This window comes from Gavialis gangeticus, unplaced genomic scaffold (assembly GCF_001723915.1).
Source record: "Gavialis gangeticus isolate Ggan-Ray unplaced genomic scaffold, GavGan_comp1, whole genome shotgun sequence".
Taxonomy (NCBI): Eukaryota; Metazoa; Chordata; order Crocodylia; family Gavialidae; genus Gavialis; species Gavialis gangeticus.
The window spans coordinates 53874046-53893809 of NW_017729022.1; the positions used below are offsets into that span (position 1 = coordinate 53874046).

A 19764-nucleotide genomic window follows, 5' to 3' on the forward strand; every position below is an offset into this window, starting at 1 on the left:
GAAAAAGGGGGGGGGGGGGAGGTTGTTCTCTATGTTAAGGACCAATACATGTCTTCAGTAACCAAGATGGGATCAGAAGAGGGGCATACTGAGGTACTGTGGGTCAGAATAAAAGGGGGTTAGGGTGAAAGGGACTTGGTAGTGGAAGTTTATTACAGACTGCCATACCAGGGGGATGAGCTAGACCTGGAATTCTCAAGGCAGCTCTCAGAGGCAGTACGCTCAAGGGACATGGTTGTCATAGGTGACCTTAACTACCCTGAAATCTGCTGCAAGAAGCAGTCAGCTAGGTCCAACTGTTCACACAGGTAGGTTGTTAACCTGCATACAAGATCTTCACTTAACATAGGAAGTATATGATCCCACTAGGGGAAATGCCTTACTGGATTTGGTGTTTGCTACAGGGGATGACCTGGTGGGGGATCTGCAGATACAGGGTAATCTAGGAGATGGTGACCACCAATTGTTAGAATTCACTATCTGTCAAAAGGGGGGAAGATAACCAGTAGGACAGAAGTGCTAGACTTCAGAAAAGCTAACTTCAATAAGCTCAGGAGGTTAGTAAGTGAGGCACTGAAGGATAAGAGCCTTGGTGAGATGGGAGTCCAGGAAGGGCAGTTGTTCCTCAAAGGAACGATCCTTCGGGCACAGAAGGGGACAATCCCATTGCACATAAAGCAGGGCAGAGGAGCCAAAAAACCCCCTTGGCTGAACAGGAAAATCCAGGAAAGCCTAAGGATGAAAAAAGAGGTATACAGACTGTGGAAACAGGGGGTAGCCACCAAGAAGGATTATATCTACTTGGCTCACGCTGGCAGGGAGTCAGAAAGGCCAAGGCAGCAATGAAACTCAGGCTGGCAACTAACATTTGAGACAACAAAAAGTCCTTTTTCAGGTAAATAGGGAACAAGAAGATGGTGCATGGTAACATAGGACCCCTACAGGACAGGCTATGGCAACTAGTGATGGATAGGAGGGACAAAGCTGAGATCTTCAATGAGTTTTTTGCATCAGTATTCCTGAACACAGATAATGACATATCTCCAAATTGGACTACAGACAATCATAGGAGGGATACCAGACCACTAAAGGTTAGCTCTGGCCTAGTGAAGGGACACTTGGAGGGGCTTGACATATTCAAGTCAGCAAGCCCAGATGATCTTCATCCAAGGGTGCTGAAGGAATTGGCCAGTGTCATAGCATAGCCACTGGCAGGACTGTTTGAATGCTCATGGAGCTCAGGACAAGTCCCAGAGGACTGGAAAAGGGCCAATGTGGTCCCTATTTTCAAAAAGGGGAGGAAGGAGAATCCAGGTGACTACAGACCAATTAGTGTCACCTCTATCCTTGGGAAAACCTATGAAAAAATTATTAAGGATTATATTTGTGGGAGTCTAACAGGAAACATAATGCTGAAGAGCAACCAACACAGATTCATAGCAGGTAGATCCTGTCTGACAAACCTTGTTTTATTTTATGACCAGGTCACAAACTGCTTGGACACAGGAGTCGAGGTGGATGTCAAATACTTGGATTTTAAAAAAGCTTTTGATACTGTGTCACATCTCATTCTCATAAAAAAAACCAAAGTAGCTGTGACCTAAGTGATTTCACAGTCAGGTGGGTGGGGAATGGGCTGCACCCAGAGAGTGGTGGTGGATGGGTCAGTATCAACCTGGAAAGATGTGGGCAGTGGGGTCTCCCAAGGCTTGGTCCTTTGACCAGTGCTGTTCAATATCTTCATCAGTGACTTGGACAAGGGTGTGGAGAACACTCTGCCCAAATTCATGGATGATATCAAATTATGGGGCAAAGTAAACACACTGGAGGGCAGAGAATGGATTCAGGAGGATTTGGACAGGCTGGAGAAGTGGGCAGAACAAAATAGGATGCAGTTTAACAAAGATATGTGCAAAGTACTGCACCTAGGGAGAAAGAATCACCAATACACTTACAGATTGGGAGATGACCTAAGCAGCACAGCAGTGGAAAGGGATCTCGGAGTCATAGTTGACTTGAAGATGGACATGAGTCAACAATGTGATGAAGTGATCAATCACACTCTATCGTACAGATGCATCATGGACAGGTCTAAGGAGGTAATACTTCCCCTCTATGTGGCATTGGTAAGGCCGCAGCTAGAATGCCGAGTCCAGTTTTGGGCACTGCACTTCAAGAGGGATGTGGATAACCTGGAGAAGGTCCAGAGGAGGGCTACTCATATGGTTAAGGGCCTGCAGGTATGGTCCTACGAGGAGAGATTGAGGGACTTGCATCTCTTCAGCCTCTGTAAGAGAAGGCTGAGAGGTGATCTAGTGGTCGTCTACAAATTCGTCAGGGGTGAGAGGGAGGCAGCAAGGGATGCTGCGTTTACCAGGGCACCCCCTGGAGTAACTACAAACTATGACCAAAAACTGACAGAGCAGATTTAGACTAGACATCAGGAAGAACTTCATCATGGTAAGGGTTACCAGAATCTAGAATGGAATTTCAAGGGAGGCAGTGCTCTCCCTTACCTTGGAGGTCTTTAAGAGAAGACTGGACAAACACGTGGCTGGGGTCATCTGACCCCATCACTGTTTACTACCCAGGGCAGGGGGTCAGACTCGATGATCTACTGAAGTCCCTTCTGACCCCCAAAAAATCTATGAATCTTGGTTCAGGAATGATACCTTTCATTAGACCAACTAAGAAATTGCAAAATAATGATCTTTTTCTGCAAGCTTTCAGGCTCAAATACTTTTCATCAGGCTCTGGGAAAATTAAAGATGGTAAAAAGTCCCCATAGGTAGGAAATAAACTTTATTTTTGCACAGAGGGAGCTGGAGATGAAAAATCTGTCCCTCTGGGTCCATGAGAGCATCTTTGTGAGTTGTTCTGAGTTTCTTTTTGTTGTGTAGATCAGGTAGGATTCCTTCCCTAGAGTGTCAGATGGCAAGCAGGGAGGTTTAAAAATCTTTCTTGTTGTTCTCCAACGAAGTTAAAAATCCCAAATTGGCTAAAATTCGGCATCTTGAATGTTTCAGGGATGTATGTGGTAGCTGTGTTGGTCTGAGACACAAAGAAATGCAAAAATCTTCAACTCACAGAGACACTCTCATGGACCCAGAGGGACAGATTTTCCATCTCCAGCTCCCTCTGTGCAAAAATGAAGTTGATTTCCTACTTATGGGGACTTTTTACCATCTTTAATTTTCCCAGAGCCTGATGAAGGGTGTTCAAGGCTGAAAGCTTGCAGAAAAAGATTTTTTTTTTTTTGCAATTTCCTAGTTGGTCTAATAAAAGGTATCATTTCTGAACCAAGAGTTCTAGATGTTTGCATTTCTTTTGTCTCAGACCATCACAGTTACCAAATACATCCTTTTCAACTTTACATTTCTAATTAGTCATTGCTTGCTTTCTACAACCAAAAAAGAAAATAATTTAAAAGGCCCCTATAATGCCCTTTTCACTAACAGAATATTAAACAAGTCAGCTCACTGAAAAAAAAAGAGAAGGAAAACCCAACAGAATGGCAAAGCCCACAAGGTCATGAAGGGAGTGCAAAAATAATATAAGACAACACCATGCAGGGGGAAGAAAAAGGCTCTGCTAGTATTTTATCTGTAACAAAATGAAAGGAAGACAAAAAAAGCAGAGGAGAAAAATGTCAGCTCTGCTGGGAAACAGAGTTTCAAAGTATGAAGTGATATAAAGGACGTGTAAAGCAACAATAAGCACATTAATGAACCTAAAACAGTTCTTAATAAAAAGATTTATATTAACAACTCAAAAACCAACAAGGATGAAGTCAGGGGAAAAATAATCTTCTTACCTATGTTCAAAGTGTTCTCTCTCAAGCTTCCTACAAAACTTTCTTGTGGACCTGATTTCAAGCAAAGTTACTAGTAACATTGATCTGGAGGCTGTTGTTCTCTCCTTTTCATTTTTGCTGATTTCAAGCCTACAGAAGCATTTCATACATATTCTTCCTCTTTCAAGGCAGCTTGTTTGTGCCTAAGTATCTAAAGAGATTGGCTTATGGAGTAGAAATTTGGTGGAAAGAGACATGTTTGTTAACTTGTGTCAGGAGGGGAGTTTTGCTAGAAATTACGGAGCTTGGCTGCTGTTTTTGTTTGTTGATTTACAGATATTTTAAATAATGAAAAAGCACCTGATATGGTAGAATTTATTTTATACACTGATATTGGTAGCAGTAAATAAATCAATTACTTATTGAATAGTTCATTCACAATGACATGTTTACCAAAATATATCTTCTCTCTGATACAGGGATAGTCTTGACTGACTTAGTCCACAGGCTGATCTTAACTTCTTCTGTAGTACAGAGTTCTTTTTTGTTAGCATCCTGGTCTGTGCCGCCTATTCCGTGTGCTTCTTTTTATTTCAGTATCTGATTATCACTCCTCATATTGCAAGCACTGAAACTCTCCATAAAGAACTCTCCTCACCTCCATAATTTGCTTTGGCAACTGTTACAGAAATTGCAGTTCTGTTCTGAAAAGTGACATTATGATACTGAGAGTTTCCAAACTGCTAGTCACAGAGCCATTTCCACATTAGAAAGAGCTATGTTTACAGGGACAAAGATGCTTTCTCCTATTGCTGAGCCCTGGCAAGCTGGGTTTTTTCCTCTTATGCACTGTCACTAGCAATAAAGCTTCTACAGGCTAACCTATGCCTTTGGTGATACCTGTTCAGCACTGTGAGAGGGGGGTCACTCCTAGCTCCATCTCCCTTTGGACTCTCCTACCATAACTTGGATAGAAAGGAAAAGGAGTGGGATTCAGTAGTAATTTCAGAGCAAGGAATCACTATATACCAGCAAGGTAGTAAATTCTCACAATGTAGCCTTTATTTCACAGCAGGAGGTTGCAAGGTAATAACAGCCTTGCTGATTACTTCATTAGCAAGGGAAGCCCACATAGCCGATAAGGGAACCCTGCTGCTCTCTTGCTCTCTGGATCACCTTTTTGGCATTGTGGCTGTCCCGTTTGGGCCGATAGCTTAGTCTAGCTCCTGCTGCCCATGCACCATCCTGGGGACACTCTTTCTCTCTCTGGGATCCCTACCCCATGGTCCTTCCCTGCACTTACCAGAGCAGCTGGGAAAGTAGTTTGCCTTGTAGCTGACCTGCCATGTCATCCAGAGTCCTGTGCTCCTGGCACCCTTCTGGATCACAGGTTAGGCTTCTTGTTTTCCATCTTCTGAGGTCCCGGTAGTCCCTCATCTGTCCTCCAGTGCCCAAAAGCAAAGTGTGTTTGCTCCACCACCAGATTTATACTGGCCGTGGAGGGTTCATCACTCTGTCCTCACCCTGGTGTGTAACTCCCTTCACCTGGTGGAGTGCATTCTTAGGTCATCCATGCCTGAAACTATCTCAGTAACAGGGCTCCTGCCTGAGCCCCTGTTACACGCACCACTGTTATCACCACATTGGCATAAGTTTAACTGATTGGCCTTGAAACTAGAGTTTAGTAAACTATTTGTTGATGCTATATAAGAAGTGGAAAAAGCAGTGCTGTCATCTAGAACTGCATTTGCTCTGCATTGATTACTAGGAGTAAAAAGCTGTACAAATTTAATTTAGGTAAATTTATGACCACCTATTGGGAAGGGGCTATTTTTACATGGTCAGTTTCCCAAATACTTTACCATTAGCTATATTTTACCTTTATCAATACCTGTACAAAATACCTGTATTAACCTTCACTGGATAGGGAAATATTACCAACAAAAATACCAATAATCCTTAATATCTGCACTGAAAACTAGATTTCTGTAAAATTCTTTTGGAAAGAGATATTTTGCTTTAAATTTAAGATTTAACAGAATACTCACTGGTGGATCCTTTGTTGGCTGAAAGGGGCAGTGTAGCAGTCATTCTCTTCCAGGTCTGGCAGTGTCTCCTTGTCCAGTTTCATAGGCTTTCTAGGTAACCATCCTCGAAACCTGCTTATTTGTTTCTCGATCCTGCAGTACATGAAAGGGGATATCCAGTGAGGCAGGAAGGAAATAGGGTTTCCATTATCTACTACATTTAAACCTTACAGAGCACTCAAAAACACAAAATATAAGGATGTGTAATATTTACAGTTATGAAAGAAGCAAAGTGTGTAAGGCATTTCAGAATTCAGACTGAGTTACATGCACTGAATGCAGATTATTAATAACTAGCATTCAGTAGAGTAGCAGCATCTAATTCTCTTCCTAACAGAACAGCAACACAGATGCTGCAAATCTTAGTAAAACCCAATAAGCTTCTGGCAGCCCTCAAACTTTCACTTTCTGAGCTTTTTTGGCTAATTTAATTTAAATTTGGAAATTAATTGACAAACTACAGTGCGCTTACTAAGGGCATGTAAACATTAGTACTGAAGAAACCATTACAGAAAGCTTTGGCAGCACGATCCCAGAAAAATAAATCATCTCACTGCAGTTTTGCATCAACTCATACATGAAAAATATTTCCATGAAAACAAACTGTTTATTTCTTTAATATGCTTCAACTGCAATGTCTTAAGGTAGTACATCCTTTATGAAATTATATTACTCAAAGCACATAGCTTGGGAGATGATAGTAATGCCAGGTCTCACATTTAACAGTCCCACTTCAACAGCTGAAAACAAACCAATGCTAAACAAGAGGAAGAGGCATATCTGCAGCATGCTCATAGAAAAAAAGCAAACCACAGATACACATACCAAGATTGCAGGTGATTGAAAGTGACATCTTAAATCAAAAGCAAATCTGAACTAAAATAATACACAGAAAATGTGGAGTAAAAACACAGAATTTTTCTCACAAACTATATTCTTCTTCTCTCAAGGGCACCTTGCATTTTACCACCCTAACCAGAATTTCCCGCCTGTGTAAGGCCTGGGTTTCTATAAAGACTCATCCATCATGGAACTATTCATGTGCCTACAGTTAATCACTATGCCATTTGTACACACCACAAAATTGGCCTTTCACGTGACTTAATGCTCTTTTGCACTGCTTTAATGGTGCAGCTGTTTGCACGTCAGCAGCGTAATGTGCATTAAATGACTTTGGGACGCAGCAAAATAAAACATGTCCAAGGTGTTTTAGTTTGCTACCTTACAGCAGCGGAGGGACGCACCGGGCTCTGTGCAGCTCAGGGTCTGTGCAGGCAGCTCATACAGGCAGCCCAGCAGCAGCCCATACAGGCAGGCTCCACTGAAGGAAAAAAAAAAAAAAAAGCAGCCCAGTGCTTCCCTCAGTGGCTGTGGTGTCTCCCAGGATCTCCTGGGCTGGGTGCCTGTAGTGTCTCTCAGGACCTCCTGGGCTGGGTGCCTGTAGGTGGGTGCCACTGCTGCTGTGGAGTGAAGCACCAGCCCCTCCTCTCCCCACACAGCTCAGGGACTGCTTAGCCTGCTGGCAGCTCACCCTCTCCTCCCCTTCGCTGGAGATGCAGGTAAGGATTAGGCCCGACCCTTGTGTACATGCCATGGGGGTTTACTTTGCCCTGAATTGAAGCAGTGTTTTTAAAAACCCACTGCTTCAATTTAGTAAACCCCCGTGACATGTACAAACCCATATGGGAAACTGGGACTAGTTCAGAAAATTCACACACAGAAAAAAAGGCTATTTTAGCGGACTAGTTCACCATAATTTTTTATTGTTATTCTAAATTAATGGTGGGTGGCCACCTAGAGTGGAAAGAGTAGGTCAAAGAGGAACAAGCTAGCACTTCTGTTATAAACCATTCTCTCTTCTATTTTGGGTGGCTAGTTTTTTATTTGCTGCCCCCACACAACAATAAGAGAAGTTTCCAGCTGTTAAACAGGAATTTCTTAGGGAATGTATTAATCTCCTATGTCCTTCTCCTCTTCAGTGAAGACCATGGAAGACATAATGTCAAGGAATAAGGTCAGAGTTGGAAGAGTGCACACCTGCTTTGAAGGTACAGTGCCTTTAAGAGAAGGCCTTCAGCTCCAGGCCTGTACCGTGCAGAAGGGCACCCCAATTCTATATGGAGGATCAAAGCTTTGCTCTGAGGTATTCTCCCCTTTCACTGACTCTCGTCTATTGAAAGGGGCAATTAAGCCTTTCAGTATTACACTTTGTTTTTTGTTAGTGAAATTGGGGAGGGTTTGAGAAAGAACTGTTTCAACACATTCAGTGACAGGCTTATATATTTAGTAAAATAATCTGACTTCGATAAACTGTTAATACGCTCAAGAATCTGTAGTCCTCTTCCCATTCATCCTGAGACCTAACATGCACATTTGCAGTATGTATGCTGCTGGTTTATCACAGCTTGCACACAGCACTTTTTCATTTTAAGAACATGTTGACTTCACCATGAGCTTATTTGAAAATTGACTGGCTTTTGTCATTACAACATTCATATTCCTTAGTGGGCCCAGTGGACTTGTTCATTCCCTGCTGATGCATACGCCACACTACAAGAAGTGTAGAACTTGTTTCATTTTGAAGCCAACTCTCCAAAGCAAATTATTTCCATCCTTTGAAAAATAAAAATGATCAGACCCTCAGAAGATGCCTCCAGGCTACTTTAACATGGTTATAGGCACTGATGCAGATTTTAAACTGTGTTAGTATCTCTCTCAAAAAAGCAGGAAGAGGCAGAGTATTGGCACTAATACACAGACAGACAGAGTTAAAACATATTAGGTGTGTCCAGATTAGCACAGACATTTGTTTCCCTGGGGACACCTTGTGCCATTGTTATTTGTCCCTGGGGAATGCCCATGCCACGGGTGCTCTCATGTGTCGCAGGTTATCCCAAGTGGGTTAGGGGAGGCTGGGGCCAGCACAGTTGCTGGCCCCAGCAGCCTTACCTGTGGTCCTGGGTAGCTTCTGGGACTGCAGGCATGGCTGGAAGCCTAGCCAGCAGCTGGAGTGTGGCTCTGGCTGGCTAGGCTCCAGTTTTGGGTGGTGCATGCTGCTGCCATGTGCACTGCCCCACTTTTTTACTCTGGGATCTCCTGGTGTCAAACCCCCCACAAACCATGCTGCAAAGCAGCAGCACAGGGAACACCTGCATGTGCGGTGTGTGGTGCCACAGACAGGTCTGCAGTGCCACATACTGCATATCCACGCTCGTCTGGACATACCCATTGTGTTTCACTGGCTCTAGGCATGTCTACATGTGTATTTATGCTAGCTTAAATTTGCTGTGCAGTAAGTTACTGTGCAGTAAGAGGGAATAGGTCAGTGTCTATACATTCAGGCACTAAAGTGCATTAATGCTGTATGTGGACTGACTTGGGACTAAGGTTAGTCCCGAATCAGTCCACATATACAGTGTTACTGAACAGTAAGGCATCTACACATGCATTACTGCACAGTAACTAATTGGTCATAAATTTGATCATAATGCAGGTATCAAATTTACACTCAAGTCAGCATAAGTCGCCATATTTACTGTGCAGAAAGGGCATGCATGTGTAGACACACACCCATACTGAACAGTAATTTCAGTAACTGCACAGTAAATGTGCATGTGTAGACATGCAGTAAACAGGCTATCAGGAATCTGGAAAGATTCAGGGACAGTTAAGTATTGAAAACTTAAAATTATGTGTATTAACTGTTTTTAAACCAATCAGTCATTGAGGGATTAAAATATGTAAGCACCATATTCCAGCTGAGACAAGCTCAAGTCATGTTAGGTTGGCCAGAGCAAGCATCCTCCTAGTTCATTTGTTATCAACAAGGAAATGGTCGTGACAACTAGGGCTTTGTCCATCTATAACTTACATGATTCTTTACTAGGAACAGGTGCCCATTGACTATGCCTCCAGTTTATGATGTGGGGTTCACACATAATATGAAACCATAAACCAAGAAATGAGAGTGACCTGTAGTTTCCAATTTGGCAAGACACATTTAATTTAAAAAAATAGCACCTGCTTAGGTCCTCTTAGTACAAGTGGTCAAGAAAAAAGCAACTCCATATATCTACAAACAATGTGGTTTCAGATGCATAGTAACTGTCTACTTCTTGCAGCTTAGGTAGCAAATGAAGACTTTTAAAGCACTTTGTGGCTGAATACCTTCCTAGCTGATATTATTCCACTTATTTTTTCAGCCTGTGCATTGCTTTAGAAAAATTGCTGACTGTAAGATTTCAGTTAGTAAGCCCCAAAGCACTTACTCTGGGGTACGCTGAGGAGAGGAACAGTAACCAGCTTTAGGAGAGCTCATTGTATTTATAGAATATGCTCATGAACAAAATTTCTCTTTTCATCAGAGAGATCAAATGCTGCATACCAAAAAATCATATGTATGCTATCATATTGGAGTAATGTTGATACTCTCATATCACCAGAAGGATATAGTGGTATTTAATACAACTGAATACTGATCTTAAGAAGTTCAGATCACTTTGGCAAATTAGTTTTGCCTGTGGATATCAACAGAAACTGCAGTGGAAAGCACCTATTGTTCTAGCGTATGAGTTTTCAAAAACATTCTACACTGGCCTAACTCAACATCCATTAAAATTAATGGAAGTTTATCACTGACTTCAATGCAAGAAAGTAAATAAATCGCTGAGTGTACTTGAAAACCCCATGAACAGCATCTTAGCATGGAAAACCATTAAGTGGATTGCCCTTTGCCAAGTTTTTACATTATTCCAAGATTTTTGGAGACACTTTGGACCAAAGACATTTTTTAATCAAATCAAAACAGTGAAAGTTCTGGATACTGAAAGCCTTTGATTGTTTTATAAATGAGGTAAAAAGACAAAAATGCAAAGACATCTTAAAGATGTTTTGTAACTGAACAGAAGTGCTTCAAGGTTAAAACTTTAGGGAAAAAATTCTTTATCTATTGATTTCTGTGATATTATATCACAGATAAATTTGCTTCATGGCCTTTTTATTTACCTGTAAAGCACTGTGCACAGCTACAGTATAGGAAATAACTAATTTCAACACCACCATAAGTTGAGAAGGGTGCACTGTAAAGGAGAATAATTTATAACAGATTACAGTAATATTTTAACTCCCCCAAAAATAAAAAGTTTCTTCTGCTTTAAAAGATCCCACTAATTTGAAAGATGTTTCCTTATACTACAATGGGAAACTGATAATTTCTTTCACATATACTTTGAAGGTGTGGATTTACAAGCCTAGTAAAGCACATGTATGTTCATACCTGCCCTTCCAATATGAACTTTACCGTTCATTTATCTATAGATCAATATTGACATAAAATATGCCAGTTAAAGTGTTTTACTCACCTGTTCATGAACTTGTATCTGCGATGCAGGTAATAGATTTTTCTCCTGGAAGAACAGCAAAAATGAAGCCAGTCGAGAAGAAAACCCATCGTCAGTTACAGTATGAACTAGCAAGGAAGGAAAGGAGATTGAAGATAGAAGCCTGTAAGAGGTGGAGGAAGAGACTAAAGAGAGATTAACAGAACTGTCAAAGGAACCCAAGACAAATTTTGCCATTGGTTGAATTGCATGAAGCTTATTTTTCTGACTTTCTTCTTCTTTCAGCGATTATAAATGAGTGGATGTCAGGGACTTAGAAACAGTTCCATGCCAAAGAATTCAGTAAATGGATGTCAATTTTTTACTGGGAAAATGCAAATATGAATAAATTAACCTATGTGCTTTTCACATCAATAACTTAATCATTAAAATTGGACTTGCAAAAATAATATGCTATTTAAATAGGGGAACACTTAAAAATGCAGTACAATAGTAACTAAAGCTTAATACCAAGATATACCCTCACATGCAGTACATATGGGAACAAATGGTGGATATGAGCAAAGTATCCTCCCAAACAGATGGATATTTAGATTGCACAAGCAAAATCAATACGTGCTTGGCAATCAATACGTGCTTGGCACATGCCCCAATGTGCAGCCAGTCTCTCCACCCCTCATACAGGCATGGCTTATTTCAGTTGAAAGTAGAATAAGCTGTGTGGCACTGGGTGTGTGTGTGAGGGGCTAGTGAACAGTCAGACAAGTGCATTGCACTGGATTCTTTTGGCCTAGTACCAGATTTTTTCTTTATGGTTCCTGTCCCAGAAGGCCTGCAGAGTGATCTCCCTATCAGGTCTGGGTGGAGCCAGATTCCACCCCAATTTCCAGTTGCTCGTTTCTTGCTGTTCAGTTATGCAAAGTACCTCTAAGAACTTTGCCCATTCTTTCAGAAGAGAAATTGAATCTTAAACCCATTCAAACCTCTAAGGTCTTTTCAGGTGTGGATTTGTTAACCATGTATCTTACTGCAAGATTTGGATGCCTTATTGAACTCCAGTCCCTTGCTCCTTAAGTCTGATTTTTGTCATCCACTGGAGGTCATCATTAAACCAAGTTGGTTTCTATGTATTCTGAAATGTTCCATCATTTAATGCTGATCTATACCAGTTCTGTAAAAGGAAGGGTTCATACCACACAACTCATTCTGTATATTTGCCAATATTCTAAAATAACATAGCAATGCCCCTGAGTGACCCAGAAGAAATTGTTTGGCAAGTTTCTAAAATAAAAGTTGTATTGCTGCTTTAAACCACAGATACACAAACAAAGGGTTACTGATTTGGGTTACTTGCCAGAATTTAGAATTTAAATAATGTTATATATTCTCAAAATCTTTATCATTCAGAGTGTGGACTAAGGACGAGCTTTTCAAAAACATTCAGTTTTAATCTAACTCTGCTCCTACTGAAGGCAAATGTTCATCATACCCCCACTGAGCCCAGTGCTTTTGAAAAATCCACCCATGCTCTTTTGGATTCTATCCCAAATTTCAGAAATATTTACTCATTTTGGGTGCCCAGCTTGAAACTCAGTGTATCAATTGCAGAGGTGTTTTCTCCCGATACGGTGTAATGTATTGGCAATTCCAACCTAAATTACTGGGAACTGTGAATAAGGCAACAGCTTTGGGCAAAGTATATACATTACATAAATGGTGGTGTAAGGGGCCAAAAACTGGCTAAACCTGTAAGAGGACAGAATTTCAGTGCACACAGACTGGTTTAAAAATGGCAGAACCCAGGCCTGAGATAGACTTGGATGGATGTAGTATCAGACTTAATCAGTTTAGGTTAGACCAGTCTATCAAACTTTGTACCAGATCCCCTATTGATTCTTGTTAGGTTGCTGTCTGCCGGCATCCCAGGGGCCTTTGTGCCTCCCACCCTGCTTGCCCCCCTCATAGGGAGATGTGCTAGCACTTGTGGGGTGTTCAGCTGCTTTGGGTTGTCACGGACACAAGCTAGCACAGATATAGGCAGGCAAGGGGGGGCAGGAAGGGAGGCTTGTACTGAGCAGCAGGGACAGCAGTGCGCCATAAAAGGAAGGATCAGGCCCCTTGGAACTCAGCACCAGTGGCAACTGAGGAACCCAAACCTTCCTTCTGCAGAGTGCTCCTGTTCTTGCTGCTGGGTGCAGGGCCTCCTAGGTTTCCTGGCATGTCTTGTTGCAGCTTGGTACCAGTGGCAGCTGCCAAGATGTGCTGGGCAGCCCGGGAGGCTTGCAGAGGCAATCCATAGAAGGAAGAACCAGGCCCCTCAGCTGCGGCTGGTGCCAAGCTATGAGGGATCTGATCCTTCTTTCTATGGAGCGCTCCTGTCCTCACCGCCTGGCACATCTTGCCAGCTGCTGCTGGTGCCGAGCTCCAGCAAGATGCTCTGGACAGTCCAGGAGACTTGTGCTGGGCAGTGGGGACAGAAGTATTCCCTAGAAGGAAGGACTGAGCCCCTCAGAAGAAGGATTAGGCCTCTTCCTTCTACAGAGCCAGGTCACCTCTGATTGGCTGCCATGCACATCCCCTCCAACTCCTTGCTGTTACCATGGTCCCTCTCTCACTCCCAACCCTAGGCTTCCAGCTGAGCCCCAGACTGAGTTACCATGGCATGCCTGACAGCCCAGCTGGCAGAGATGGGGGTGGGGTGTCATGGTGACCCCCTCTGGGGTTCCCCTGGAAGTGTCGGCTGGGTGCAGGGGAAAATCCATGGTGACAGCAGGGAGTTGGGGGCATGTGCCTGATAGCCAGTCAAGGATGGGCCCCACTCATTTGCCCTCAGCAATATCTGGCACACTGAGAGGCATGTGGGAGTGTCCCCTGCTTTCTAGTCTCAGCCACTGCAAGCATCTGTATGTTCCTCCCTCCCACTGAAGGGAAAATGTGTTTTCCTTTCACTCTTGATCTAATCTACGCAGCTTAGAGAAACCCATGTAAGTTGGATCAATTCTACCTCGGACTTTTTGAATGTCTGTACTTAAACTTGGAAACTAGTTCCTTGGTGTGTTCAATTAAGCACTCTGGAAATAGAGGTAACTAAAACTAATGGACGCTTCTGAAAACAAATTCTTTTAAAGTTATTTAGTATAAAAACTTTCTATGGGAACATTTCAGTATGCCTCTCTTTTGTAATTTTATAAATATATCGTATACATTACTGGCTTCCTGTCTTGCAATGACTGTTCAAAGAATAGAGATGAAAAAACGCAGCATGTCAAGAAATAATTTTAATATCTGTATAGATTTGCGTATATTCTGAATTATATTAACATTGCTGTCTACTGACACTTCTGAGCAGTATGGATCAGGAAGGTCCAAGTTTTCTATAAAAACTAAAATTTGACTTCCTGCTGGATGATGCTCTGATTGACAAGCAGGAGCTATTACCATTATGTTTTGGGACAACTTCATCCCATGGTAACGCCAATGGCATCAAAAGATTAACTTGATTTATAGCTTTCACGGTTTTAGAAATAAAAAATTAGACTCTAAATATCCTGGCAATTTTTTCTCCTTTTTAACACTAAACATGCACATACAAGGGGAAAAAAGAGTTTGTCTTAAAATGAAAACTCTAGTACATACAAGGCATGTTTACACATGTACAGGAAACCCTCGCTATTCATGGGTTTGGCATTTGTAGTTTCAAATACTTATAAATTTATATTCAATTATAAATGCCAAACCCACATTTTAAATACACTGTATACACTTACAGAAGCTCCTTGGGAGCGCCGTGCTTGCTGCTGCTGGGCTCCTGCCACTGCCGCCGGAGCTGTGCCCACCCCCAGCTGATGGGGGCACTGTGTTCATGAATGCAGACTGCATTATAAATGTAGTGCCTGATTTGCGGATTTCACCATTTGCTGGGGATACGAGAATGTATCCCCCACAAATGGTGAGGGTCAACTGTAGTTACATGTACCTAAACTTAATGCGCCTTTGTTTAAGGTGCATTAAAGCAATTTAGGATGCCTTAATGTGCATTAAAGTGATTTAATGTGCATTAAGGTGCATTATATTTAAGCTCGTATAGCTAAATCGCATTAGCCCACGTATAGCCACGTTAATGCGCATTAAGTGTCTATACGTGGACTAATGTGACATAGCTAATCACACCTAAATTTGGTATTTGGTACTTGCTTTAAGCAGGTATCAAATTTGGGTGGGATTAGGTCAAAATTGCCATTTTTAAGGTGCATTAAGGGAGCATACTTGTGGACACACGGTCTTCAGGGAACTTAAAAATGGTGATTTTAGGCTAAACCCGCATAAAAGGTCCACATGTAGACAAGCCCACAGACTGATTTCCTAATAAAATACAATGGTCTATAGCACATAACGGTATTTCTTTCATCTCAAAATGAGAAAGGGACATCCATAAAGTTCTGGGTACAGCTTTCATCACAGATCATTCATTCTTTGCATATTCTGGGTCTGATTCTCTTGTTTACACCAGGATAAATCAGAAATAACTCCATTTAGATCAGATGTAATTCCCATTAAGTGAGAGGAGAATTAGGCCTTCTCAGTTTAGAAGCTTGGACAGTTCAAATGAAGCCCTTAATGTTGTTTTAACAGAGAAAAATAAGACTTTTTTAACATCAAAATTGAGATCTGTCATACAAATCATATTTGATAAAAAGATAAAAAAGCTGTATTATCAGATGAAATTAATTTAGCCACCAACAGCATACAATACAATTTCTATTCTTTCTCCAAAGACAGAAGCATATTTACTGTCTGAATGCCATTCTTCTCTTAGATGGGATACTTATTTATATTCTGTCTATCCTTTATTTTATACTATAGAACAGTCAATTTACAGGTGCCGAACATACCAGATACGTCCAACAGACATGCACCTTCTGTGCTGCCGTACGTACCTGGATCGTCTCGACCTCCCAATTTCAATGAAATGTCCATTTAAAAAACAGCAGCGCACGAGTATGCAGGGGGCTCCAGCAGTGAAGGGGTTAAAGGGCCTAAGAATAGAATACCCCATGAAAAACAGCAGCGCTGCTACAGGTCGCCTTTTTTAAAAATTGATACTGTATGGAAATTGCAGGCATTAACAAGAAAAAGCAATGAATATGGTATCTCTGTCTCTCTCTTCATATTTTCTAAAGTTGTGAGACAATTCACAGAATAGCTTTTCTGCATCCATTTAATTTTAGTTCTACATTATCTTTACAGTAAAGTTTGAATATGGAGGTTAACACAAAATTTATTTACACCTACCTGAAAGGCATTCTTACATTCATTACTTCTGCATATTTGCCTAGGACTTCCCATGGGGCATGAAGCTTCACAAAGATGATGTCGCTGTTGGTTAAAGATGACTGCAACAGAGAAACAAAACCCCCACCAAGACTTATTAATGCTTTCAAGTCAAGTGAGGTCTGAAGAACAAAGGACCTTCTGCCTCTGTCATTTCCCTTCTCTCATCTGCCTTACTCATCAATTGCAAGAAACTCCCCTTTCAGCCAGTACACATGTGTATACCCACACCGTTTTTTTTTTGACATTGCTTTGGTGACTATCCTCCAGTGGGCCATATCTTCCTCTAGAGGAGCCTGTCCACTACAGAAAAGCCATAGACTTATCCTTGTGACTTTGGGCTATCTGTTGTGCCAACGACCAGGGAAATTCTACTGACTACAGAGTATGTGAGGATATTCTCTCCATCCTCACTGCTGCGGTGCAGAGAGGGCTTTTCATGGACCATGCATGCTGAAGTAGATGTCACCTAACAAAACTGTATATGGCTATGCATGGAAAGGGACATTAGAGTGAATGAGACAGAAATCCAGCTTGACTGGCAGTAAAACTGATTAAACTTAATTGTTACAAAGCTGTGAAACTCCCACAGAATTACATTCCATAATGTAATTTATAACAGTCACACCAACTATCAAAACCCACATGTCGGATGATTTCACTGTTGATATCTTTGCCTTTTAGGGACTGGAGTATAAGCAATAATAACAACCCTAATTCTAAATTAATGCAGTTTAATATTGGTTTACTGTGAAGCTCCAGTAACTCTAGTGCCTTATGGGCATGTCTACATGTGATACTATGTTGCCATAGTCACATGTTACAGTGACATAGCATCCACGGGTGTCTACACATGACCAGCAGCTACTTCACCATAGTCGTGTGCTCTCCTGTTATAGCACACCACTACGGCAAGTAGCTACTAAAAATAATTGTGCACTTGTATATGGTGCAGTATGGGTGGTTACTGCACTGTGCTTTAGTATTTTGGAAGTACTAAAGCACAGTCTAGTAATAACATTGTCATAGGGCAACATGTAGATGCACCTTATGTGTGGAAGAGAGATATTTCAGTTTTCTAGTTTTTCCTTCTGTTAGCCTAATAGATGTTGAAATGTCAGATAGGTGCTAGTGTGCTATGGTAGTTTGTGATATGTGACAGGAGGATCAAGGGTTCCAGAATTTAAGGAATATATGTACTTCTTCCCTTAGTACAGAAGAAAAAAAATCAATACAAAAATAGCTTCCCCCACCCAAACAGAATATAAAATCCTTTATAACTGAGACACACAAAATATTTACAGGCAAAATGTTATTGATCCTCAAGAAAAAGTGGACAGAATAAAGGATGTGGTAGCAGAAGAGATTTTTTTCCAGCTTGAAGGTTTGTTGAGAAAAATACTGCAGTTATTTATCTGGTCTATGTCTTTAGCTGACAGCATTGTGCAAAATATTTTTACATTAAATGACACAATAGCAACACAATCCCCAACAAGGTTTGAACACAAGTAATTAAGAATTGTTCCTGATTTTTATGGCTTTTGAACATTCTCCAGGTGACAGTGCATTTGGGTAATACTTTTCTAAGTCTGACAAATTTCAAATGTCTTCCCTAGGGAATTTTGGCAAAGGGGTACACAGAAAATAGTATTCAGCTCTGCTGCATAAGATGTTTTCTGCAAGCTAGCCCTGAAAAGATAAGATGAAGCCAATGAACAATGGATGATATTGAAACACAGAACTGGACAGATGCTTGTGGGCCACTGAGTCCAGTTGCCAGCATTTATAGGCAATTGTTCCCCAAAGGACTCCTCCAAACCACCAATGCAAGGCTTCACCCACAAGCAAAAAAGCGTAATACAGTTCCATGAAATATTTTCTCTAGGAACTGTTAAACCTCATGTACAAAGGGATACTGGGTCTAGGTACCCATTAATAGCATATGGAGAGGCATGGAACTTGCTCAATGAAGTGAAACTACTCCTAATTTCCCTTAAATTTGGTGACTGAATTCTTTCAGGAGGCTAATGGGAACCCTTTCCACTTTGATTTGAACACTACAAAACTTAGCACTTGAGTTGCAAAAGCATGGCTGGATAGTCTGCTATTTCATGTCAGATGATTATGATCTAATTTTGATTTCTAAAATGTTTAACGTTTCCCTTTCCATGGAAAACTGAAAAAAATCTGTAAGTGCTCAACACAAATTTTAAAAAATCCTTATTATATAAGCGGTGCTTTTCTAATACCTTGTAATACTATCTAATCAGCTTTTAATCTACAGTAAATCTAAACAAAATATATTTGGCAGCGCTTTCAGTCTTCTTCGGCGGAAAGAGATGATGAGTTGTTAAGTTATTAATATAGAATTCAAATTCTCATAGGGTTATGAATAGTTAACATTCATGTGGGAAAAAAAGAAATGCTAAAATAAGAAAGAAAAGAGGAGAAACAACACTAAATGGAGAAATAATTGCATGAAATACAGTTTTTTCTATGTTGAAAAGGAAAAATAGGTGCCAATAAAACATCTGAAAGAAAGTACCCAGTAAATTATCTTTGTTACAAAAATACTTAAATGGCTGGCCTCTGTTAATCTTCTCATTTAGATAAGAAATTAAATACAGTATCTCTCTGTTTCTAGATGCCTCACCCATGCTTCATCTATAGTTTTCTCTCGTATGTTATTAGTGAGTAGGTGGTATTTATACTTAGAACATGCTTACAGAGTTGCAGGGAAGCAACAAATAATAGGGAATATCTAATTCTTAAAATGGATTTGTATTCTGTCCTTTCAGATTTTCTATCCCCCCTCCCTTTTTTTTTTTTTTTTGCAAAAGACAAAGCATTTCTTGATTATAATAACCAATCTCAACACAAAAGCTTCCATTTTATTAAAACTTTGAAGGCTTGTACTACAATAATTTTTCTCTTTCCCAGCATTTTTGTTCTGGCTGGTCAGGCAGAGTTTACTGGGCTCAGTTTACAGTTCTGGGGATTTGATTTGATCTGGGATTTAATAATAGATATGTTCCTTTATAAAGATTGCTAAGGGCTGATTAATCACCTGGGGCATCCGACGGGCACTCTTTTATTATAGCTCAGTGCAAAACTGAATAAATATGTAGTGCTTTAGGAGTAGCGGTAAAGAACACAACAGCACTGCAGGGGAGGTCAGTGGCTGGACGGCCACTCGCAGCGTCACCGGTTAGCT

General features: G+C 41.0%; 1 protein-coding gene and 1 long non-coding RNA gene across 2 annotated transcripts in view; one reads left to right on the forward strand and one right to left on the reverse strand.

Annotated features, from left to right (window-relative positions):
- Positions 1-19764, reverse strand: part of ANO4 (anoctamin 4) — a 259235-nt gene that overhangs the window by 127358 nt on the left and 112113 nt on the right. The window contains exons 5-7 of the mRNA XM_019514994.1: positions 16512-16612; positions 11241-11285; positions 5842-5973 (exon numbers count right to left, since the gene is read on the reverse strand). Coding sequence (XP_019370539.1) covers positions 5842-5973; positions 11241-11285; positions 16512-16612 — 278 coding nt within the window. The remainder of the gene's footprint in view (positions 1-5841; positions 5974-11240; positions 11286-16511; positions 16613-19764) is intronic.
- LOC109295880 lies at positions 5069-11627 on the forward strand. Its single transcript, XR_002096854.1, has 3 exons — positions 5069-5183; positions 7860-8023; positions 11270-11627. It is a non-coding gene; the product is annotated as an uncharacterized LOC109295880 (long non-coding RNA).